A 26,700-nucleotide genomic window follows, 5' to 3' on the forward strand; every position below is an offset into this window, starting at 1 on the left:
CCTATTTCATTGTTGGCATTAGTTCCGTTAAACCGCATTCGAAACACTAGGAGCCCTAGTCTTCCTTTTCCAATGTATATAGGTTTTTGTAAGGATTAAAAATTTAGTGGCCTATATAATGTACCAAAAGTTTCACTCTTTGAAAAAAAATTGTTTGAAGAATATGATCCAAGGGTTGATCCCAGCTCAACCGGTCATTTTGAGCATATCTATGGGGTTATACTTGATCAGCATGACCTTCCCTAAGAGTTTTAGTTAGGGGATTCAAAACCCATGAGTGTAGCAATGGTTTTCTCACACACACACAATAGTCACCATAGTCACCAATACCGGTGATATTTTTGTGAGAAATTAAGGTAGCCAATAAGGTTCATGCACAAAAGGCACAATAGTCACTTCACATAAAAACCAAATATGGGTTTAAGCACAAAAACCACCAAGGGCCAAGAGAGCACACATAATCTTATTAATGTGAGAATGCACATAAAATGCATGTAAATTTTTCAAGGGATAACCATTTTTCATACAAGGACAAACAACTAGCGGAAAATATTAGGAAATACATGAAGAGATTTAAAAAAACCCACACACAATAAATTATAACAATAGAAATGATAGTTGTAAATTTCAACAATAGTTTGCTTACGACAATCCATCACCTCTTTGACCTCCAACTCAACATCCTCAAAATTCAAGTGTATCAACGAATAAAACAAGAGATCAAACACAAATGTTAGCAATAACCAAACTAGTGACCATGCACCAGTAATATTGTCTATCTAAACTGACAATAAATACCAGCTACAACCACAAGAGATGCACATCCCTCTCCTTATAAGTGTTGTAATACTACAATCAATACTATCAGCTACAACGAGTGCACATAACTCACCACAACCGTAGTTGTAAAACTGATAAACAAAATCTTTTATCTAAAGAAAAAAACACTCAAATAAGAGGAAATAGAGGAGAAACAAGACAGGTAAAAATATTGTAATGAAAACAAACTGATGTCAATAAGCAAGGAGATTTAAAAATAATATTCAAATTAAAGCAATAAATTTTGCAATAATATGAGGTTTAATCCATAAGGACCAATATGGTAACAAGCAAATAACAATTGAGTCATTATTGATAAAGATCAATATCAACATCCAATAAATAAGAGCCAAACAAGCAACTGAGTGATACAACTCACTCATAGAACCAGAGATCAATTAATCCTCAGTCAGAGCCAAAACAAATGCCAGTAATACACTCATAAACTGACAAAAAACAAAGGGGAATACATAACTCATCTCAACAAACATCTTTAGCTCCACACCACCAAGGTGCACATAACTCACCTAAAAAGGACAAACAAAAAAATGGATGTATAGAATAAAAAAGTGATGGACTAAGCCAAAGAAAGAGGTAAAAAGATTTTGTAAATCTCTTTCCAAAGATGAAGGAAACAAAAACCATTTTGATAATAAAAATTTCAAATCAAGTCAAATCCTTAAATAAGATCAATAAATTCATGCAATAAATACAATCATATGACACGATACAAGCAAATGTCCACCAAAGAATCCAAAGTAGACAAGCACAAAGGGCCACTAAGGGCACACACCAAAGAAGATACACATAAAAAAATATTTTATTGATCAATAAAATATACAAGAAGCACAATGCTTAAATCCCCATCTGAGATGATAATGTTTACTAAAGAGCCACGAGACCAATAAATGACACTAGCATAATATACAAATGTCACTAAGGTCTCTAAAGAGAACCCTTACAAAAAAAAATTCAATGAATATTTTTATTAATGATTATGATGCACTAAGCATGTAAGGCACAAATTATTCAAATGCAATGAGTGCACTCACAATAAACACCTCCCAATAGACAAGAACATAAGCCACAAATGAGCATAATCAAGGGTCACTAAAGGACCAATAAGAGAGCACACAATAACATAAATAATTTTAATAGTTTTTAAAATGCACATTTAAAATGCATTCATAAACCTCGTAGAGGAGTTCAACATAAATTCCTCAAGGATGAGCACATATTTTCTATATAAGAACAAGTTATGCATGAAGAAATCATGTTCAAAACCTTACGCACGAATAAACAAACTCATTCATCAATGTGTATGAAAGACAATCATAAATGCACAAAGATCATATATCAATAAAGAAAAAATTATGTATTCAAATTTTCAAAAAATGGCAAGATATTCATGATCACTAAGACCCAACCACATAAAATCTTAATACTTTTCAAATACATAAAGTATTATAGGTTTTACATAAGAGTATGACAAAGAAAAATCAAACACAAGTTAAGCAAAATCTCATAAGATCATATGTGTGTGTAAATAACACACAAAACCATTATACAAAATTAAAACAAAAATTTGAAATCATTTTAAAATATTTAACAATATTAAAAAAGAAAACACCAATATGAGTTCAACTAAGACCAATATAAGTATAAAAAATACAATAACCTTTGAAAAACAAGAAAATATATATAAGGAAATTTCAAAGCGCTTATTCATGTGCTTATAATCAACAAAAAGAAAACAAAGAATATTTCAAAAAGGTTTCAAAGGAACAACAAACAAACCATCTTTTAATAAATTTCATTTTAAGAACTATAAAAAAACACTTATACAAAATGCATGAAATAGGCAACAAAAGCAACAATAAATAAAGATTTTAAAATACTTACCGGATTAAGATTCCGTTATTCAACGAATCCTGAATCCATCACAATAAGCCAAATACCAAGATGAATATCTTGCCTCTGATACCATATAATGAAAACAAGAAGAATACAAAAAGAGCCACCAAGGGCATACAGTAGACAACAATAGAGTGCTCAAACACAAGTCCACAAAGGGACAATACACAAGCCAAACAATGACTAATACAAAAGATTACAATAGCCACTAACGGTCATACAAAAAAGCACAAAACACCTAAAAAATACGATCTTTATTATGAGAGAATGCTTAGAATAACATTAAAAAACAATAAGGGGTTTTAACCCTTTATATAGACCATACAAGGCAAATCTAGTCTTTTGGATGCTCCCAACAACTATAAATATAACAGTTCGAGAGATCCCAATGACTATATTGGACAAAGTCCATTAAGCCCTTATGAAAAAGGGAAATTACAAGAAACATAAAAAGAAAGAAACGACAAAACTGCCCCTAATGGGCTGTGCTTATTACATGTGTATAAATGACCAAAATGCCCTACATGGGAAAACCTATTACAATAATAAAACAGTTACAAAAACATATAATATCTACACATACACTCATATATATATGAATCAATACATTTTTAATTTTTTAATTGTTATTATATAATAAGATGCAACAATAGGAAACCAGAGTATGACTACTACATATATTAACACATGCATTGGCCACCAATTGTTTTCTGATTACCTATGACATTGAAAGAAAGCAAAATTTATACATTCAAATACATTTAAGAATATAGCAATTTCATCAATGTTCCAGCCAGTGTTGTAAGTATCATACCTTAGCATACGATACAGTATGACATATATCATTACTTTTTGGGTTTCGTGATACAATACATGCTATACGAGTATGTATCATACCTGCATTGGGTGTATCATACAATACACTCCTATATCAAGCCGTATAGTGCATTTTCACCATTTTACTTTTTTTTCATTTTGGGTTTGAAATACTTTTTGAGGGTTGACTCCTTCATTTGTCTAGAGGCCATTAGAAATGCTTTTCCACAGTTTTTTCACACAAAGAAGTGGGCTAAGGTAAAAAAAACGTATTTTCACCATTTTTCTACTCAAGAAAATGGGTTAAGGTAATTTTTTTTTATTATGAGTAAAATCACAAAGCTACTCTAAAAAAAATTCGCCTTTAAGGGTGTTGCCACACTACAACCCCCACCAACTTGATCCACGAAAAATAAAGATTTATATCAAGGTAGAAATCAGGCTCCACACTCCTCCAACAAAAATGACATAAGATGATTCGGCATGTGAATGACACACTCAAATAATGGGTGAAAATCGATTGAAAATTGAATGCAACTACTGTCATATTATTTTTGTTTATGTAATATGAAAGTATGAGTCTCATGACATGTTCTTAATTGCAAGATATTTAATACTTTGCATTGTTCTTGTGAGATAGTTGATGTTTGATGATGTCTTATGTAGCTCATAGAGACATAAATGCTTCATATGTTATTTTATGATTGTATTTTGTGCAATTCATCATTGTTTCATGTGATATGGTTTTTTTTAGATGTTTTGTTAAAATTTTAAAATTTTTAAAAATCTTTTATTAAAAATGTATGATATGTTTACGATACGATATGGTGTTACTTTGGGCCCAACCGATACAGCTAACGATACAATACTTACAACCTTCATTCCACACCACCATTTTCAACTACTATAAAGTGATCCAAGGCTAACAAGGGCAAAGTTATCTTCCCACTTTCAAACTATCATGCAACCATAAAAATAAATTGCACAAAATCCTATGGTGTCAACAATTTAACTAGACAAAAAATGTAAAAATAGAGAAAGAGTATCATATGAGAGTTTGCGTCTCTTTTAAAATGGACCACATGCTGGATTTCTCTGGGTTTCCCTTTGCATAATAGGCAACCAATCCTAAAACACATTTTTCTAAAAGAAAAATACAACTCGTTGCACTCACAATATTTTGGACAAGAGAAAAATGTGATATATATATATATATATATATATATATATATATATATATATAGAGAGAGAGAGAGAGAGAGAGAGAGAGAGAGAGAGAGAGGGTTTTGGGGGAGGGAATAAGGTAGGTGAGTTATTTTTTTCAAACATAAGGTTTTCACTTTCGCGGGTTACGGGCGGTCTAACATAAAAAGTTGCTGCTCAACAAATGGAGTGATTTAATCGCTTGAGATGCCATCACGAAAAAACTCATATGATGAATGGTTAATATGACGAGGGTTCCAAATGCGTGGAACCCTCGAGGGTAGCGTTGGGAACTTATTGTTTGAATTTTCTGTTTAGGAAATCAATGTTAATTTTATGTTTGATGTGGCCTAGTTTTGGTTGTTCATAACCTTTGTGTGTGTGTTCGTGCGTGCATGAAGATTCTTTTGGTCCTTGAGTAGTTCATTGGTGGCAAGGAAAAATTGTTTCATCAGTAGATCCATGGAATATTTGATTTGAAGGTAAAAGAAGTGAGAAATGATTAGTGTGCTCTCAAAAGGTCATTTTTCCTCTTTTCTCTTCAATGTTTTTAGGTGGGGTCTTAAGCGAGAAACTTCCTCCTCTACATAGTTGAAGAGCACCTTCGCACACTTCCCCCCCGCAAAATGAGTCAAATACAGTGCATTATTGTGATTGGTATTACATTCCGCATTATGTTATGTACACTAAATTTTCTTTTTTGAAGAAATGTACACTAAATTGTCTTTTTTTTTTTAAATTCAATTTACACTAAATTGTCAAAGGGATGATTTTTGATATATGTGGATGTGTACTTTTAGATGCCTAATGTATTATGAAATGAAAGTCCTTTATATAATTTTTCTTTTATTATTTGTTGTGATCTGAATATTTCTGAATTCTGATTTTTTATAAATATTTAATTGCAAATAGTTTTAAAAAAGGTTGAATTCCAATCGATACGGGTCTGATTCCAATATTGACTACATTGGTAGAGTATTAAGCTTTTCCAGCCCGGATATAAGTTGTTTTCATTTACAACTTTTCAAATTTCACATTTTCCTTTTTTTTAAAGCAAGTTTTCACTTTTTTCACTTAACCAAATAGAAGGTCTTGGTGTAACAGAAATCCAGTGTGGGTGTTGCTTGAGCAAGGATGATGGGTGGTCACTCCACGCCCTTTTTAGGCACCCAAAATTTGATAGTACCATCATTGTGGGTGGTGGAATCCCTACCAAAAGCAGGAGGGCGATGGGTTTCAATCCGTGCCATGTATTCATCATCATCAGAGGAGGCTAGAGAGAGAAAGGAAGCAATAAACAGGAAGATTGCTTCACAGAAAGCAATCTCCATCATTCTCAGGAGGGAGGCAACAAAGGCGGTGATCGAGAAAAAAAGGGGGTCCACGAATTCCAGGAAGCTCTTGCCCAGAACCATTCTCGAGGCGCTTCATGAAAGAATCACCACTTTGAGATGGGAGTCTGCTCTCAAGGTTTCTTCTTAGCCGCACTTCTTCACTACCCAAACTTTCATTCGCCAACAATTGCTCTAGAATGATATGTCTTGCTCGATTTCAAAATTGGGCCTTCGATGATGAATGACACCATTGTGTTAAGAATGTTGTTTCTGTAATATAATAGGAAACAAAGAGGTCAACTTGGTACGTCTCAGAAGCAACCATCTATTTATCTTGTATTTGGAAGTTAGGAATGTTTCATATTGGGAGAAGCCACTAACTCATTGTTTAATTATTTGGAGCATTCCTTCTCTTCAAATGGAAACAATAGAATCAGATAGAACCCCAAATCACCCTTCTGGATTTCCTTAATGTTCTGGCTACTTATAGAACACTAAAAGCAGATGAACATCTGTTCCTGAAAAAAATCGAAGAATTTATTGGGAATCCTATAATATCAGTACGTTCTTTGAGTTTGTCCCATTATAGCATATACACAGGTAGTGGAAATCTGAATAAGCTCACTAAAATTGTAGTTCTGAACTTTGAAAGAAGTTTTTGAAGTTGCTGCAATTGAACCAATTTAATCGTGATGTAGTTTTGTACGTCTGCTTCACTTTGGTTATCAAATTGACATTATGCAGTATTATATCTGATGATTGATTTATTGGTGTAGAACAGGTATGGAATTGCGGCATCCTGCTGTGATTTTTTTCTTTTCCTTCTTCTGTCTTTCCTTTCCCTATTCTTTCTTTGGAAGTGTTTAGGTGCAAAATTCAATCCAGAAGGTGTCATAAGGTGGTGGAAATCCCAGCTTACCTTCTTGAAAGGGTACAGTCCACCACACCCTAAGAGTGTGTTGAAGTGTAATAACTTGGCAGTTATGCGACTCGGCCTAGATATCAGTTTGGTTGCCTATATTCGTTGAGAACCTCCATGTCCTATTGACAGGTTTTCATACTTAGATGCCATTGTAGTCAATTAAATTAGCTAGTAACTTCAACCTGCTTTGTGTATCAGTTGACTGGTTTGTAATGAAATAGCGGAAAATATAAAACCAATGCCACTAAGGGCTTACAAGATTACAATCACAAGGTGCACAAGCACAAGTCCACTATGGGACAATACAATAGGCAACAAAGTGCAACACAAGAAGATAAAAAATATATCTTTTATTGAGTAAATGCTTTAGCAAAAAACATAGAAGGAATAAGGGGAAGCCACCCCTATTTATGCATATCTAAAAACAGGAGGGAGGCCATTGGGAGCTCCCACATGGAGATGTTGTCGAGCCCCAACGTAGAGCCCCCAATGGCTTTTGTATTTGCAATGAAACATAAAAAAAATAAATTAAATACAAAAATAACTATTTTATAAATCAATTATTATTACATATATGAAATGACCAGAATGCCCCTAATGGGCATTAGCTATTACAAAACTGAATATATATATATATATATATATTAACACCCCTCCTCAAACTTACTGTGAAGTGACTGAAAGTTTGTTAAGGAGAAAATAAATCGCGGTGCAAAAAGAGCTTTGGTGACGGATGTGACATATGAAAACATAATAGTTTTCTCGGGTACTCATCACGTACATAATGACAATCCATCTTAATGTGTTTTGTTCGCTCATGGAAGGTGTGGTTGCTTGCAATGTAGATTACACTCTTATTGTTGCAGTACATCTTTGAAGTTTTGAGATGATTACACCCATATCTTTGAAAAAACTTTTTGGCCACACAAGCTCCATTGTTGTTGTAGCTATTGCACGATATTTAGCTTCATTTGAAGATAAGGATACATTTTGCTGCTTCTTACACCTCCACGATATTAGAGAATCTTCTAAAAAAACAAAAAAAAACAAAAAAAAACGTGTGGTTGAGATTCAATCATTGAAATTTCCTTCTCAATCAACATTAGTATAAGCAAACAAGTCTAGTAAAGAAAATGCATATAAGAAAACCTCTTTTGTTATGGTGTTTTTGATATATTTGATAATTCTTAACACAACACTTATGTGCACAGTTGTTGGAGTATGCTGAAACTGATTGACAACATGAATTGCATGAGCTATATCAGGTCCGGTGATTGACAAGTAAGAGAGTGACCTGATCAGTTGACGATAAGGTGTAGGATCTTCAAGAAGAGTCTTATTTTCAAGTCTTTCCTTAACATTAATCAAGACTTAGTGCAAATATCAACAACAAGCTTCATTTGAGACAAAATGTACTCTCTGAGAGAGTAAACAACTTCAATACCTAAGAAATATCTCAAAAAACCCAAGTTGTACATGTCAAAATTTTCTTTTAAAACATTTTTAATATCACTAACTCCCTGCTTGTTACTCTCCGTGATTTTCATTTCATTTCCATAAAGTAGAAGTATGACTACTTTAGAACTTGTACTTTTAACAAAAAAAACAGTATTAGTATAGTAGGAATGAAAACCCAAAAGCGACATAACACTACTAAATCTATCATACCAGGCCTTTGGAGCCTATTTAAGACCATACAAGGCCGTCTTAAGTGTGAGAATTTTACTATTTTCAATGCTAAATCTCGGCGGAGGGTCCATATAGACCTCTTCATTTAATTTCCCTATTAAGAAAAACATTTTTAACATAATTTGATATATGGACAATTTTTTAATGGATGCAACTGCTATGAGGGTTCTAATACTGGTCATCGTAGCTATTGGTGCAATGGTTTCCTCATAGTCAATTTTATATTCTTGGGAATATCCTTTGGCGACTAACCTAGCTTTATATCTTTCTAACGTCTCATTACTCTTGGTTTTAACATTAAAAACCCATGTACATCTTATAGCTTTATTTCCTAAGGGTAATGAAGTTACTTCCTAAGTTTTAGGCTTTTTTAGAGCATTTAATTCTACATTCATTGCTTCAACCCAATGTAAAAGTTTTTTAACTTCATTATAGTGTGACGGTTCATAGTAGGAATGTAAGGCTATTAAACATGCTTTATAATTCAGTCTCAAGGTATCATATGATACAAACCTACTAGGTGGGATGGAGACACGATTGGATCTCCTAAGTGGGGTCTTCTATAGAGGAATCATGTGTATATTTTTCTACAGCACTTGGAGGATAGTATACACTTGTATTGGTTTATCAATAACATCATCATTACTTGATGGTGTTTCAACATTTTCAACATTAGTATGCCCATTATTATGACCATTATCACTCAAAGAATTATCATTCGAAGAAACGTCACAAGAGGTTAATTCTTCTTGTGGTAAGAGATCAAATAAGAAGTTATAGTTTACTTCCCTTTTTTTCTTAGTTTTCTCAAGTCCATTTTCATTTTCTAAGAAGGTCACCTCCTTAGAGACATAGAGTTTGTTATTCTTGAAGTCAAAACATCTATAGCCTTTTTGGTTTTCACCATAACCCATGAAGGCGCATTTAATAGCTTTTGGAGATAATTTATCTCTTTTATGCAAGAGGACAAAGCACTTGCAACCAAAAATTCTTAAACGTTTTTAACCGGGGGTTCTTTCAAATAGTTTTTTATATGGTGAAACATTTTGTAGGGATGACGAGGGCATTCTATTTATCAAGTTGATGTTAGAATGACTTCGACCCAAAAACTCTTTGGAATATCTTTAGAGATAAGTAGGGTCCTATCGGTTTCCATAATATGTCTATGTTTTCTTTCGGTTAACCCATTTTATTGAGGAGTTCTTGAACAAGATTTTTTGTGATAAATCTCATTTTGTTTTAAATAATTTTGAAATTCATTGGATAGGTATTCACCACTCGAGTTAGATCCAATGATGAAAATATTGTTTTGAAATTGATTTTTTATAATCATATGAAATTCTTTAAAGTAAGAAAACACATCTGATTTGAAATTAAAAAAGTAAATCCACACATATCTAATGAAATCCTTCTCCTTTTGATACGATCGAAGACGACCCCCAAACATCCGAATGTGCTAATTCAAAAGGTCTTTTAGGGACAAATATTCTATTTGAAAATGGAATAACTTTCATCTTTCTAAAAATACAATCCTTGCAAATTAAATCTTTCTCATTACAAAAATTTTTCCTAAAAGGGAAAAGATACATCTTTGAATAGCTTGGATGTCTAAGTCTTTTATGCCAAGTTTCAATATCTTTCTCTTGGATATGATTACAAAATGATTTAGAAGAAAGATTTAAAGAATCCATGAAGTAGAGATCTTCTTTCCTATAGCCTTGCCCAATCTGCTTCCCAGACTAGAGATCTTGCACGAAACAACTCTTAGATGAAAAGGAGATTTGACATCCATAATCGGATATTTGAGAAATCGAAAAAACATTTAAATTTAATTTTGGGACAACTCTTATTTTTAGAACACAAAAGTTCTGAGAAGAGTATAAGGTTCCAATACTTTTAATTTGCAAAGATGTTCCATCAGCGGTGGAAACTATGAAGATTTTGAATTAGTGCATACATCAGATAGACCATTTTCATGTGGAGTCATATGAAAAAAAGCTCCCAAATCAAGGATCCAAGAATATATACTTGGAGAAGAAGATGATGCTATCGTGAACCCCAAAGTTGATGGAGATTTAAGTAGTTATTAAAGTGCCTCCGATAGTTGAGTAACTAAAAAAGTATCTCCTCCTTTTCTAATGTATTCTTCTTTCTTTGGAGTGGTCTTTTCAACAGAAGCTATTTTGTTCTTGGAGGTATTATTGAGTTTGAGACAAATAGGCCTTATGTGTCTCAATTAACAGGAATGGTGACAAATAGCTTTTCTATAGACACCATTATAGTTATTTTGCCTCTCAAAGTGTGGAGACTTATAAGATTTTACATGGTTGCCGGGTTTAGATACAACAAATAATTCATCTCTCCCTTTAACCATACCAAGACGAGTTTCCTCTTGGCATACTTCGGCAACCACATCTTCCAAAGGAAGAAGTTTAGATCTATGAAGAAGAGAAGATCTAACTTACTCAAATTCGGGCCTAAGCCCATGTAAAAATTGGAAAAAATGTTCTTTTTCATTTGTTCTCTTCTTAACTCTACATCTTCACTAGCAACCCACTTGGGTTTAAGAAGAGTCAATTCATCACATAGCGGCAACTTATTTGATGGTTCAATTGTTTTTTTGCAAGAAAAAAATGTCTTGTAAGGCCTTTTTGAGTATACATACCCTTCATAAAGAACTAAGCCTCATTGACTTTACGAAATTTGGCAATGTTGACACATATCTTGATCTCAACATTGTTCATAAACCATACAATAATCTTGGTATGGTTACTTTCTCAATCATTTACCTTAGTTTGATGGTCTTGAATAACTTTCATATATGCATCACCTTCTAAGGTTTTCTCTTGATCTCCTTCTCTTTTGGTGAGCTTGAGTTGTGGCTCCGGGGTAGTGCCCATCACATATCCCCCAATTTTTTTTTTCTTTTGAGGTTATTTTTCATTGCGGACGCCCACAACATATAGTTGGAGCTATTTAGCTTGAAGGTTACATCAATTTTTTGTTCATGCTCCATTTTGAGTGATAGAGGAGTGGGAGAGAGAACAAAGAGTGTGGAAGAATATGTCCACTTGAGTCACCACAACTACCACGAATACTTGATGATGCTTTCTCAATGTTACAAACACTTGATGGCTACTTTCCACAAGACCAAGAGCACTAAGACTCTGATACCATGTAATGAAATAGCGAAAAAATAAAACCAATGCCATTAAGGTCTTACAAAATTAGCACAAACACAAGTCCACTATGGGACAATACAATAGCCAACAAAGGGAAATACAAGAAGATAAAAAATATATCTTTTATTCAATAAATGTTTTAGCAAAAAGCATAGAAGGAATAAGGGGGAACCACCCCTATTTATACATGTCCAAAAAGAAGAGGGAGGCCATTGGGAGCTCCCAACGTCTCTATTGTCAATTGACCATAGAACCCCCAATGGCTTTTGTATTTACAATAAAACAGAAAAAAATACAAAAAGTAACTGTTTTATAAATCAGTTATTATTACATATATGAAAAAACCAAAATGCCCCTAATGGGCATTAGCTATTACAAAACTTAATATATATATATATATAGGTTTTAACATGGTTGACTTATAGATGAGATGCTTTACTCTTGGACCTCCAGTGCTGACTATTGTAGATAGGTTTCTTCAGTGTTTGCAAAATGTTGTTAAATAGATTGCCCTTTTTGTTTGTAAAATGAGTGATAAGACTAGGACTTGAATGTTCTTGCTTTATTATTGCATTCACAAGTGTACCATTGGTATTGATGGCCCTCTTAATCACTTCCTAGAGAAATTTGTAGCAGCTATTCTCCATTAACCTTTAACTTGTCTTACATGAAACACTCAAAGGCCATTTACAGTTTTCCTCATTGACAAGTTGCAAAAGTTAATTGAAGAAAATACCACTTTTGTTGTACCAGATCCAAATTGATAAAAAAACTTTTAGCCTGTCATATTTGTATTACAAATCACTGGTAGTTGTTAAGTTTTTCTATTCTTGGTAACTAAATGGTAATGAAAACTTTCTTTACACGAGCTGAAGTATAGAATCATTTATACAGACTTTACTATTTGTGTTTAGCATGCTTTATGAACTCTATGACTTACTAATACTAACAACAGATGGGCCTGGTCACGTCTATGTTAAAGTTGAAGGGGTTTGCCTACAAACTGCAATGAATAGATAATGCCAGTGTTATGTACTGTCCATGTTAAGCAAACCTTATATGTTTCAAGTTATTTATTTTTGGTGATTGTGTATCACTCTTATCATGATATAACATTTCAGACATATCGATAAATTAAAACGATCATATCTTCGTTCAATTCCGCCAATATGACTGATTATACCTGGAAAATGTGAGCATGACTTTGGATGCCTAAGAATGGGCGAGAGGACTTGGCATGATGTAAAAAATTAACTAATTTCCTTGGCTGGGAATTCTAACAAAAATAAGCACATATTAAACATGATATTAAGAATACACACCTGAAATGAAATGAGGATCTTTCAAACACGAATTGAGATCCGTAAGAAAGATTGTCTTAAAAGGACACTTAAGCATAACCCTTAAAAGGGTATAAAAGGAAACAAAAAAAAGAATAAAATAGATTCTTTATTGAAGCTGGAGAACCTAATGCTTAAGAAGCATTGTAATAATTTACAAGAGGGGCTGCACCCCTATATATACAAGTTTGAAAAAGGGAAGAAGAGGAGAGCTCTTAATGAGCTCTCCTTGTAGCCGTTGGAATGGTCCAACGGTTAGAAATGTAACCGTTGGACCATTCCAACAGTTACCTTTCTAGTTAAGTTTCAAGTGGAACTTAACTAGATAAGGTTAGTCTAGTTCTATTAGAACTAGACACTAAAAAATACAAAAATAAATACAGAAAAAATACAGGAAAATTAAAAAATTTATAGAAAAATACAGAAAAATAAAATAAAATTACAGAAAAATAAAATCTATATGTTTTACATTTTAACACTCCCCCTCAAACTTACGGTACAATGAGCGAAAGTTTGTCTAAGAGGAAGTGAAAACGAGGAGCAACGAGAGACTTTGTTAAGAAATCTGCTAACTGATATTCTGAAGTAACATATGGCAGATCAATTGTCCCATGTAGATATTCCTCTCTGACGTAGTGACAATCCATTTCGATGTGTTTGGTGCGTTCATGAAATGTTGTTACTTGCAATGTAGATTGCACTTTTGTTGTCACAACACATTTGTGAAGCTTTTGTTGCTTCAGCTCCCATGTCAGCAAACAGACGTCAGAGCCAAACTACTTCCATGGTCGTGGTTGCCATGACTCTGTATTCAACTTTCGTGGATGATAGAGAGACCTTTTGCTGCTTTTTGCACCTCTACGAGATTAATGATTCACCTAAGAAGACACAAAAATCAGTGGTTGAGTGTCTGTTATTGGGATCACCTCTCCAATCAACATCAGTATATGCAATTAAATCAAGGGAGGAGGAGGAAGACAAGAAAAGTTTCCGTGAAAAAGAGGATTGAATGTATATGATAATACGCATGACTGCTACCATATGAACAGAGGTGAGAGTGTGCTGAAACTGACTTGCTGTGTGAACAACATGTGCTATGTCTGGTCTGATAATGGATAGATAAGAAAGTGCCCCGACAAGCTGTCTGTAAGGGGTAGGATCTGCAAGAAGTTTTCCATCATCAATCTTCATTTTAACATTGACAACTTCTGGAGTGTCTACTTTCTTGTCATCAGTAATACCAGACCTGGAAACAATGTGAAAAACAAATTTAGTTTGGGACAATAAGTACCCTTTAGGGGAATAGGCAATTTCAATGCCTAAAAAATATCTCAATAAGCCTAAATCAGTCATTTCAAAGTGAGATTTAAGAAGTGTTTTGATCGTTTCAACTCCCTGTTTATCGCTTCCGGTGATGATCATATCATCCACATAGAGAAGAAGCACAATGATTCCTGCATCAGAATTCTTAATAAACAAAGCAGTGTCAGTTAAACAAAATTGAAATCCAATATCAATCATAACACTACTAAACCTATCATACCAAGCTTTTGGTGCTTGTTTAAGTCCATAAAAAGCTTTTTCTAAGCGAATGACTTTACCCTTAAGAATATTGAGACCTGGAGAGGGTTCCATGTATACTTCTTCAACTAGCTTTCCATTTAGAAATGCATTTTTGACATCCATTTGGAAGATGAACCATTTCTTAATGGAGGCTAAGGCAATTAAGGTTCTTACTGTTGTCATACGAGCCACAGGGGCAAATGTTTCTTCATAATCAATGCCATATTCTTGGGCATACCCTTTGGCTACTAATCAGGCTTTATATCTTTCAAGAGTGCCATCACTCTTGGTTTTAATTTTATAAACCCAACGACATCCTATAGTTTTCTTGCCTGGAGGAAGATCTTGAATATTCCATGTAGAAGCATTTTCGAGTGCATCTAATTCAACTTTCATGGCTTCTATCCATTTGACATCATTTTTTGCTTGAAGATATGTAGATGGTTCTTCATATGAGTGAATTAATGCAATGACTGCCCTATACGTAGGTGAGAAGGACTCGTATGACACAAACTTTCCTGGAGGCCTCGAGACTCGGGATGACCGTCTAGTTGGAATGTCAGAATATCTTTCAAGTGCACATGGAAGATTAGGCTCTCGTCGCTTGGAATACTGTATACTAGTGTCTCTATGAACTTCTTCATTGTCAACATTATGATCAAGATCAATAATTCCTTGATCATTATCAAAGTTATAGTCAAGATCATATTCATCAGATTTTGATGTCAGATCTAACAAAAAAGAGTACTCAGTGACTTCCTTTGGTTTTTCAAAATCAAAGAAGCTCTCCTTTTCGAGAAATGAAACATTTCTAGACACATATAATCTATTATTTTTGAGGTCAAAACACCTATAACCTTTTTGATTTTCAACATACCCTAAAAAGGCACAGAGAATCACACGAGGAGAAAGTTTATCATTTTTGTCGGTAAATATGAAACACTTGCATCCAAATATTCTCAGTCTAGAGTAATCTGAAGAAACGTTCATAAGTTTTTCAATGAGAGTTATATTTTGCAAAGAAGAGAATGACATCATATTAATCACATAGGTGACAGTTGAGGCAGCTTCTGCCCAAAAATCTTTCGGGACTTGATTTGCTATTAATAAAGGCCTAGTAGTTTTCATAATATGACGATGTTTACGTTCTGCCAGCCCATTTTGTTGAGGTGTGTATGGATATGACCTTTGATGTGTGATGCCATGTAAATTAAGATAATTTTTAAAATATGTGGATAAAAATTCTTCCCCTGAATTTGTGCGAAAAATAGTAACATAATTTTGAAACTTGTTTTTAATCATATTATGAAATGTTTAAAAGTATGAAAATACTTCAGACTTATGTTTAATAAAGTAAATCCACGTATGTCGGGAAAAATCATCGACAAAAATAACGTAATAAGCAAGTCCTCCTTTAGAAATTACTGGTGCAGGACCCCAAACATCCGAATGTACTAATTCAAGTGGTCTTGAAGAGATAAAAGTTTTGTTCTGAAATGATAATCTTTTCATTTTTGCCAAGAATACAATCTTTATAATCAAATGATTCAAAGTTACAAAATTTCTCTAGATTTGGAAAATGTTGGATTTTGGTTATATGTGGATGACCAAGTCTTTTATGCCACAGTTCCAACTCAATTTTCTGAATGTTACAACAAACGACATTCTTCAGCATTTCCAAAAAATCCATGTAATAGAGTCCTCATTCTCTATGGCCTTTCCCAATCAGCTTTCTTGACTGGCGATCCTGAACCCAGCAACCATGAGAAGAAAAGAAAATATTACATCCATAATCAGATATTTGAGATACGGATAAAAGATTTAAATTTAATTTGGGAATATATCTAACTTCTGGGATAGAAAATTTTTTAGTTTTATGATTTTTTTCAAAATTTCCTATTCCTTCTATTTCAAGAGAAGTTTCGTCAGCTGTAAAAACTTTTGACACACTTGCTTTATTTTTAACACATTAAGATAAACTTTGATTATTTGGGGTCATATAGAAAGAAGCACCAGAGTCAAGGAGCCAAGGAAAGTTACCTGGATCCGAAAAAGATGACTCAGCTGCGCCAATTGAAGCTTCAGATGAAGAGGAGGCTCCTTTGATGAGAGGTTGGAGAATCTCCATTAGTTGAGCCATGAAAACTGGTGCATCCTGATCTTTGGGCTCCGATCCAGCAATCACAACTCTTTTCTCTCTCAGCTCCTTAAGCTTGGGACATTGTGGTCTGTAATGTCAGGTTCATGACAATGATGGCAAATAACCTTTTTCTTGTCATAGTCACCACTTTGTCGGTTAAAATGAGGAGGTCTATAAGATCGTACATGATTCCCCGATCTAGATACAGCTAGCACAGAATCATCTTCACTCTTTGGAGTATTCTTCTTGATTCTGTTTTCCCCCATAGTTAATTCCTCTATAGTATCGACAATAGAGGGAACTTTTCCCCGATGAAGAAGGGCCGACTTAGTCGACTCAAATTCTGGTCTTAGACCATTTACAAATTGATAAAAGTGCTCCATGTCAAGTTGCTTTTGCCGGAGCTCAATGTCCTTGGGACAATGTCATTTTGGTTCTAAAATAGCCAATTCAACCCAAAGTTCCGATAGTTCATTATAATATTCACGTATAGTTTTATCACCTTGGGTCATTGATCTCACTCTTTCTTGAAGATTGCACACATGTGCAATATCTTTTAGGGAATACATATTCTTGGGATATTCCCATGCCTTATCGTCATGCTCAAACTTGGCGAGACTAGAGTATTTCTTTATGTCAACACTACTAATTAGCATGCACTATTCACCATTCCTTCCAACTTTTTTCAAAGTTGGCTAAGGCTTTGCTTTTTTCCTCTTCGGTTAAGAGAATTTCTTTATCACCTTCCATTTTGGTGAGGACAAGTTTAGGTTCCGAATCAAAACCATCTACTATGCCCCATAATCCTTTTCCCCATATGTGGTGCTTCATTATTGAAGCCCACATTACATAATTTGTGTCGTTTAGCTTCACGGGTATAATGGTGATTTTATCTTGATCATCCATCTTTTACAAAGGTGATAAAAGGAGAAAAAAAAAGAAATAAAGAGGAAGAGAGGGTAAAAGAGAACAAACACAAGATTTTGATGCAACAAGCCTTCCTTCAAAGAACCCAACCAAGGTGATAAAACACCTTTGTAAGCTTGGCATGGAAAACAAGGCAAGAAATTCTCACGACGTAGGATGAACCTCACTCTGATACCATGAAATGAAATGAGGATCTTTCAAACACGAACTAAGATCCGTAAGAAAGATTGTCTTAAAAGGACACTTAAGCATAACCCTTAAAAGGGTATAAAAGGAAACAAAAAAAGAATAAAATATATTCTTTATTGAAGCTGGAGAACCTAATGCTTAAGAAGCAATGTAATAATTTACAAGAGGGGCTGCACCCCTATATATACAAGTTTGAAAAAGGGAAGAAGAGGAGAGCTCTTAAGGAGCTCTCCTTGTAGCCGTTGGAATGGTCCAACGATTAGAAATGTAACCGTTGGACCATTCCAACAATTACCTTTCTAGTTAAGTTCCAAGTGGAACTTAACTAGATAAGGTTAGTCTAGTTCTATTAGAACTAGACACTAAAAAATACAAAAATAAATACAAAAATAAATACAGAAAAAATACAGGAAAATAAAAAAATTTACAGAAAATTACAGAAAAATAAAATCTATATGTTTTACATTTTAACAACACCCACTCACGTTGGCACTCACAACAAATATATATGTTGAGAAGCAGTCACCGTATCTATGCATTAAGGGTAGTTTGATAACTATTTAATAGGTCGGGTCTATCGTATTTTCTTATTGTAGCAAAGGGCATTATTGTACATACTTTATTCCTATCTAATCTCTCTATTTAAGTGAGATTAGACCTAATGAGGATACACAATTCTTTCTCCTCTCTCTCTCTCTCTCCTGTTTTACTTGAAACCCTACCCGACTTCAACATGGTATCAAAGCAGGTTGCAGATCTGGGCGTGGGATCTGATCGAGTTTCTCCTCCTTGGGCGGCAGCAACCTAGTTGCTCAACTAGGTTTATGCGTGGGAGCAGAAAGTTTTTTTTTTCTTCTTTCCGGCCTGTAACTTGAATCCGATGCCAAATTCTTGGATCTGACGTCAGGTTTTGTTCATGGTGTGGACATAGAGGAGAGATCTGCTGTCGACATTAGTGTGGAGGTTAGTCGATGGATGGAAGTATGTGATTTCTGCGTTGTGGTCATCTGGTATGTAAAAAAAACAAACAAAAGAAAAACTAAAATAAATAAAGATTGTAGTGGTTACTTGAAGTAGATCTGGTGTTGAATGATGCAGTTTTTTTAATCCAATTCAGCGGTCAGATCTAGGTGTCGATCTGAGGTTGAATATTGCAGTTTTTTTATGATCCAAGTCTGCGTTTAGATTTGGGTGATTTAAATCTACTTGTTGCCGTGGTTGTGGGTTTCATGTTGCGTGTCGCAACTTTTCTCTTTGTGATCTAAATCAGATCTGTTGGGTCGATGGAAGTGTCGTGGGTGGCAGTTTTAAATATGACAATGGAAGTTGCTGATCGTGTGGAAAATTAGATTTGATTAACGTCTCTTAAATCTGATCAGATCTATTACTGTTGGAGTTGTAGATCGGTGTTCGTCAGATACATAGTCATTGGTGGATATCTCAGATCTGAGTTCAAGTTTGTGTTTTAACTAAGTTATAACTGGTTATTGGCTGCACTCCTTCACAGAAAAGTATATATATTTTTGCGGCAAACTGTGTGTGGGAGTGTCTGTGCAGTGGAACACATCTACTGTAACGATCCCAACTCATACCCCTTGAAAATGTAGATTTTTTTTCTTCTAAGAGTTGCAGAAACATTCACAGAGACTCGGGGCCTTTACAGTTCCACTCACAATTGGATAACCACACACCACAATAGATCTTACACTTATCATCCACAAGAACCAAAATAACCCTCTTTATTTATGAATCAAATCCATCTCAAGAGACAATGTTGTACTCAATGGGAAACAAAACATCTAACTGAAGCAAAAGAAACTGAAAAGAACAATAAAACTGAAAGACAAAAAGAAAGAGCCACTCTGTTCACTAGTGAAGATGTCAAGAACCAAGTGTGACTCTCGTGCTCTCCCAATAACTAGCCAAACCTCATTGATTACCTGTTCATGTGAAAAACCAATAAAGTAGGGTGTCAGAACCGAGTTTCTGAGCATAACTACTTCTAGTGAAACCAGGTGAGACAAGGAATATAGATAAAATTTCATGTAATAGTTTGAGTGAATGTAAATATAACAATTTGCAACATTTAAGTAATCATACATGCAACAAGTTACATATGCTAAGCATAAAGAAACAGTAAAACAATAGCATATAGCAAGAACTAAGTGGTCAAGACTTTCGACATGCATTAGAAAGTAATTAACATACATTCATCATCATATAATAATTGAGACAATAAGTAAAATGTGCATGTTCTAATGCATCACAAGAAAATGCATGATCTGTGTGCAATGCATGAATCCTTTGTTATCTTTTATTTAAGTTTTTCTTTTCCATATGCATGCTTTGTTAAATGCATACATCTTTAAGTTTCCTCTTTTTAATTACCGTTGCCCGCGGATACACCAAACGAGTACAATCCCCGATGTCAAGTTGGGTTCCTAGGGTAGCTTAGCACACAATTTGTATTTTATTACTGGGTTCCAAACTTAGCCCTCGACCGAATCACCTTCGGAACATTAGACCTCCACATTTAATGTCGGGGACACAAGGTACACCCCACGCCCACAAGTGTCACTTTCTTGGTACCAAAACAACAGCTGTGTCGAACACACCACCCCAGGTAAAGTGACAGACTCTCCCTAAAACCGTGGTCAGGAGAATAAACCTCAATATCGGGTTCAGGAGACAAAATAAAACACACGAAGTTTTTGTATTCTCACAGTCTCCCCAAGACCGGATCTCTAAGATCCCCATTCTCCAGATGGGAGATCCTAGAACGTATATTACACTGTTCTTAATTATTATCTTTTGTTAAGAGTGAATTCTTTAAGTTTTGCAACATCATATGCAAAAATAAAGATAAAAGCTCGCATCCACCCTTGCGAGGATCTTCTTGGGACTCCAGCCTGTGAGGCTATGTCACAGGGACTCGGCAAAACAGATGCTGCACCCGCGTCGACGCGACGCGACGCGGGATCGCGTGCGGGTGCGGTCAACACGACTCTGGGTGCGGTCAACGCACCCAGGGTCATTTTTGTCCACATTTTTGGGCGAAAAAAAAATTTTTTTCCCCTAATGAAAAGGAGGAGGATTAGGGCAAATTTTTTTTTTTTGCCCTAATCTCTCCTCTCTCTCCCCCTGAGCTCGAGCTCTCCCATCGCCGCCCCCAGCTCCGTCTCCCAGACTCCTCCTCTCGGCTCCTCCTCTCGGCTCGCAGGTATGTCTCTCACTTTCTTGGGTCGGCTGGGGAGGGGCCGAGCACCCCCCCTCTCTCGGTCTCTTGTTGGGTCGGCAGGGGAGGGGCTGAGCCTCCTCTGCTCCCTCGTTTTTCGGCACAGGAGGGGCCGAGCCCCTCCCCCATGTACCTCTTGTTTTTGGGTCGATTGGGTCGACAGGGGAGGGGCCGAGCCCCTCCCTTTTATGTTTTTCTTTTTTGGGTCGACAGGGGAGGGGCCGTGCCCCTCCCCTTTATGTTTTTCGTTTTTGGGTCGACAGGGGAGGGGCCGAGCCCCTCCCCCATCTTTTTTTTTTCTTTGGGTCGACAGGGGAGGGGCTGAGCCCCTCCCCCATCTGTTTTTTTTTTTTTTTGGTCGACAGGGGAGGGGCCGAGCCCCTCCCCCATATGTTTTTTTCTTTGGGTCGACAGGGGAGGGGCCGAGCCCCTCCCCCATCTGTTTTTTTTTTTTGGGTCGACAGGGGAGGGGCCGAGCCCCTCCCCCATATGTTTTTTTCTTTGGGTCGACAGGGGAGGGGTCGAGCCCCTCCCCCATCTGTTTTTTTTTTGGGTCGACAAGGGAGGGGCCGAGCCCCTCCCCCATCTGTTTTTCGTTTTTGGGTCGACAGGGGAGGGGCCGAGCCCCTCCCCCATATGTTTTTTTCTTTGGGTCGACAGGGGAGGGGCCGAGCCCCTCCCCCATCTGTTTTTTTTTTTTTTTGGGTCGACAGGGGAGGGGCCGAGCCCCTCCCCCATATGTCTTTTTCTTTGGATCGACAGGGGAGGGGCCGAGCCCCTCTCCCATCTGTTTTTTTCTTTGGGTCGACAGGGGAGGGGCCGAGCCCCTCCCCCATATGTTTGTTTTTTTATTTGGGTCGACAGGGGAGGGGCCGAGCCCCTCCCCCATCTGTTTTTTTTTGAGTCGACAGGGGAGGGGCTGAGCCCCATCTGTTTTTTTTCTTTGGGTCGATAGGGGGCCCCTCCCCCATCTGTTATTTTTTTTGGGTCGACAGGGGAGGGGCCGAGCCCCCTCGCTCTCGCTCTCTTGTTGGGTTGGCAGGGGAGGGGCTGAGCCCCCCCTTCTCCCTGTGTTTTCGAATTGATTTGAAAATTGTAATGTATTTTTTTTTTGTGTTTTCAGGATAAAAATGACGGATAAAGGGAAAGGACTTGCGTCATCCTCATCCCAACATGTGAGTTCTGCTGCTAGTTTTGCTGATAGTTGCAGTGGGATTGATGATGTGGGGCCACTATGGATACATGTAGATAAACTTGCAAAAACTAGAGAAGGAGGTGGTGGAAACAAAAGATTTCGATGCAAGCTCTGCGAAAAAGATTTTGTTGGGTCTTACACAAGAGTGAAGGCTCATTTGTTGAAGATACCAGGACATGACATTTCAGCTTGCAGAAAAGTTGATGAGGCAATGCGAAGACAATACAAGAAAATACAAGAAGAATACGAGAAGAGAAAGGCAATGGCCGATTCTTCTGCACTCAGTGTGCCATTTGCAAGCCACCAAGAAGATGCTGAAAAAAAAAGAAAAGTCAATCTAGGAGGTAGATGAACGATACAAGCAGCATTCAATACATATGGAAGAGAAGAATTGGATAGAAAAGTTGGGCGGTATTTTTATTCTGGTTCACTCCCATTTAATGCGGCTAGAAATCCTTATTGGAAGGATTTAGTAACATCCTTGGCAAATTGTAATTTGAGTGGTTATGTGCCTCCAAGTTCAGAAAAAATATGAACCACACTTCTTGCAGAAGAGAGGGCAAACGTGGAGAGGTTGCTAGAAATTAAAAAATATTCATGGGAGCAAAATGAAGTTTCCATTGTGTCTGATGGATGGACAGATATTCAAAGCGTCCATTAATCAATTTCATTGCTTGTTCGCTTAATGGCCCAATATTCTTGAAAGCAGTTGATGCATCTGGGGAATATAAAAATGCAGAGTATTTGAAGGGATTGTTTATAGAAGTGATAAAAGAAGTGGGTGATCAGAAAGTGGTATAAATCATTACAGACAACGCTCCGGTTTGTAAAAGTGCAGCGTTGAGTTTGGAGAGTGAGTACCTTCATATTTTTTGGACTCCCTGTGTAGCACACAGCTTAAATCTAGCCCTAAAGAGCATCTGCAACCCCAAAGAAGAAGAAAATTCACAAGCATATGTTTTATGTTCATGGATTGAAGATTTTGAAAAAAATGTCAAAAGCATTAGGAATTTTGTTGTTAACCATCATCGTGCTAATGCTATATTTAATAGGCATTCTGATTTGAAATTGTTGAAGGTCGCTGAAACACGTTTTGCGTCCATCATTGTGATGATGAAGATGATTAAAAGAGTGAAGAATGCTTTGATTAACATGGTGACTGATGAAAATTGGACATTCTATCGTGTTGATGATGATATGAAGGCTCAAGAAATTAAGAAATTCATTCTTGATGATGAGTTTTGGGACAGAGTGTTATACTTCTTTCAATTTACGCAACCTATTTGGGAAATGTTAAGAGAAGTTGATAAGGATGAGCCCATGCTTCACAGAGTTTATGAAATGCGGGATAATATGATTGAAAAAATACAAGCTATAATTTTCAAGCATGAAGAAAAAAAATCCTGTATTGGATGATTCAGATTTTTTTAATCATATTCATTCAATTTTAGTCAGAAGATGGGATAAGAGCAACACTCCTTTGCATTGCATGGCACATTCTCTTAATCCAAAATATTATGCAAATAAGTGGCGGGCTGGTGGTATTGGTCGTGTCCCTCCAAATTTAGACCCAGAGCTATCAAGACATAGAAATATGTGTATGCCAAGACTTTTTCCAGAAGCATATCTTCTACATCAAATCACACAAGAGTTTGGAAAATTTTCAGCTTCGAGATTATATGCACCGGCATTATTCGCGAGAGAAGAAGATAATATAGATCCTATCACATGGTGGTCAACATTTGGATCAGAAACACCTCTTCTGCAACGTCTTGCATTAAGATTGCTATCGCAGCCTGCTAGTTCATCTTGTTGTGAAAGAAATTGGAGCACATATTCTCAAATCCACAACATGAAGAGAAATAAACTCACCAGCAAGCGTGCAGAGGATTTAGTATATGTTCATTCAAATCTTCGATTACTTTCGCGAAACAATGATGAATACAGGTACTAATTTGCTCTCTTAGTTATTTGATTATTTCTTAGTTTTCATTTAAATATACTTGTATTGTATTTATCATTTTCAAATTGGGTTTATAATACAGACAAGGAACATCCAAATTTTGGGATGTAAACCCAGAAGAGTGTGAATTCGAGGGAGAACATGAATTCAACGTAACAAACATGGATTTAGCTGAGCCCAGTATTCCTTCTAATGATGCATTTGATGATGGAGAAGAAAATTATTAGCATCCATTACTTCATCAGGATATACTTTGGTATGTAATTTAGTTCTTTTATGCAATACTTATTTGATTGATATTTAGGTCGATTTATGTAATTGCTTTACTTATTTGATTGATAATTTGATATTTAGGTGGATATACTGCATGCATGATGAATCATATTATGAGTTTATGATAATGTTTATTGTTAAATGTTAAACTGTTAAAACTTCAAAATTATATATATATATATATATAAATTTTTTTTTTTTTACATTTTTGCCCCTGCCGCACCCCCGCACCCCCGCACCCGGGTTTTTTGGAAGTGCCGAATCCCCGCACCCGCACCCACTCCCGCACCCGCACCCATGTGACATAGCTGTGAGGACAACTAGAACAGTGTAGTAGTGTGCCATACCAACTTGTGTGGTTTAACTGATGCAAATCAAATTATATATGAAAAGAAATCAAACCCACAACTCTCCAGGCTAATGATGGTCCATTTAGGCCATCGATGCATCACATAACCAAAACCAAAGTAGTGTTTTATTCATAAACTAGGCCAAAGTGTCAAATGCAAGTGCACTCATGCAAAAATAAACCCAATCATAAACATGCCATTTTTCAATCATATGCATCCTTATTATGTGTGTTACCTACATCAGATACGTGTATTCACCAATGCGTATCTCCTTTGAATGTGCGAGTGTGCACATAAATTACACATACTCATCAAGCATACATGCTTACAAAAATATCAATAACCAATGTTGAAGGTAAGGTGAGATGCGCAACAACAAAGAGAGAGAGAGAGAGAGAGAGAGAGAGAGAGAGAGAGAGAGAGAGAGGACTGGAGAATAATAGAGCTACTTACTTTTAATTAGGGCTAATCTCTATATTAAATAGAGATAGTCCAAGGAACAAAATTACACCCAGGTCCCTCATTAAAGAATAAGATTCAAATAACCTCTAGTTTAGAAAAACTTATTTACTAAAAACATCTTAGTCTCAACACTCCCCCTCAAGCTGGAGCATAGATATCAATCATGCTCAGCTTGTCACAACACTTTGAGAAATTTGGTCTCGCCAGGGCTTTGGTAAAAACATCAGCTACTTGATCTTCTGAAGATACATGATCGGTGCAGATATACCCAGCCTGAACCAAGTCGCGAACATAGTGACAATCAACTTCAATATGTTTAGTCCTTTCATGAAACACTGGATTGTTGGCAATATATGTAGCAGCCCTATTGTCACACATCATCAACATAGGTAGGGATACTTTCTCCTGAAGCTCGGTCAAGACTGATTTTATCCACATAATCTCAGCTGCAGTCTGGGCCATTGCTCGATATTCAGATTCAGCACTCGACCTGGCTACAACGGTTTGTTTTTTACTCCTCTAGGTAACAAGATTTCCTCCCACAAACACACAAAATCCAGATGTTGACTTCCTATCTTCAACAGATCCTGCATAATCCGCGTCAGTGTAAGCAACAACGTCCAAAGATGGATTTCGTTTAAATAACAGACCTTTACCAGGAGATGCCTTTAAGTACTGAATAACCATCATAGCTGCATCCCAGTGAACTTTTGTAGGTTTGTCCATGAACTGACTGATTTTACTCACAAATAATGAAATGTCAGGTCTAGTAACAGTCACATATAGTAATTTACCCACCAAGGATCTAAAGCTGGCACTGTCCACATACTCAGACTTCTCATCGAACATGTGAGTTTTGGGATCCATTGGAATATTAGCTGGCTTGGCTCCTAGCATTCCAGTCTCTTTTAATAAGTCCAACACATACTTTCTTTGAGACAACACTAAGCCCTCTTTGTTTCTTGCAACTTCGATACCCAGAAAATATCGAAGGTGACCAAGATCTTTAGTAACAAAGTGTTTCTGAAGATGATCTTTTGTGGTAGAAATATCTTGGGCACTGCTCCCTGTTAATATGATGTCATCGACATATACCACCATAACAACAATTCCAACACTGGTTTTCTTGATGCAAAGCCAAAACTCGACATTACCTCAAATAATTTGTGAAACCATGCCCTTGG

General features: G+C 36.1%; 1 protein-coding gene across 1 annotated transcript in view; it reads left to right on the forward strand.

The window, feature by feature from the left end:
* Positions 1 to 5,874: 5,874 nt before the first annotated feature.
* The window catches only part of LOC149827838 (Pentatricopeptide repeat (PPR) superfamily protein), a 57,494-nt gene continuing 36,668 nt past the window's right edge, over positions 5,875 to 26,700 (forward strand). Inside the window, exon 1 of the mRNA XM_090019679.1 lies at positions 5,875 to 6,222. Coding sequence (XP_089875805.1) covers positions 5,887 to 6,222 — 336 coding nt within the window. The 5' untranslated portion in view covers positions 5,875 to 5,886. The remainder of the gene's footprint in view (positions 6,223 to 26,700) is intronic.

This window comes from Nuphar pumila, chromosome 10 (genome assembly GCF_984573655.1).
Source record: "Nuphar pumila chromosome 10, dmNupPumi1.hap1.1, whole genome shotgun sequence".
NCBI classification, from domain to species: Eukaryota; Viridiplantae; Streptophyta; class Magnoliopsida; order Nymphaeales; family Nymphaeaceae; genus Nuphar; species Nuphar pumila.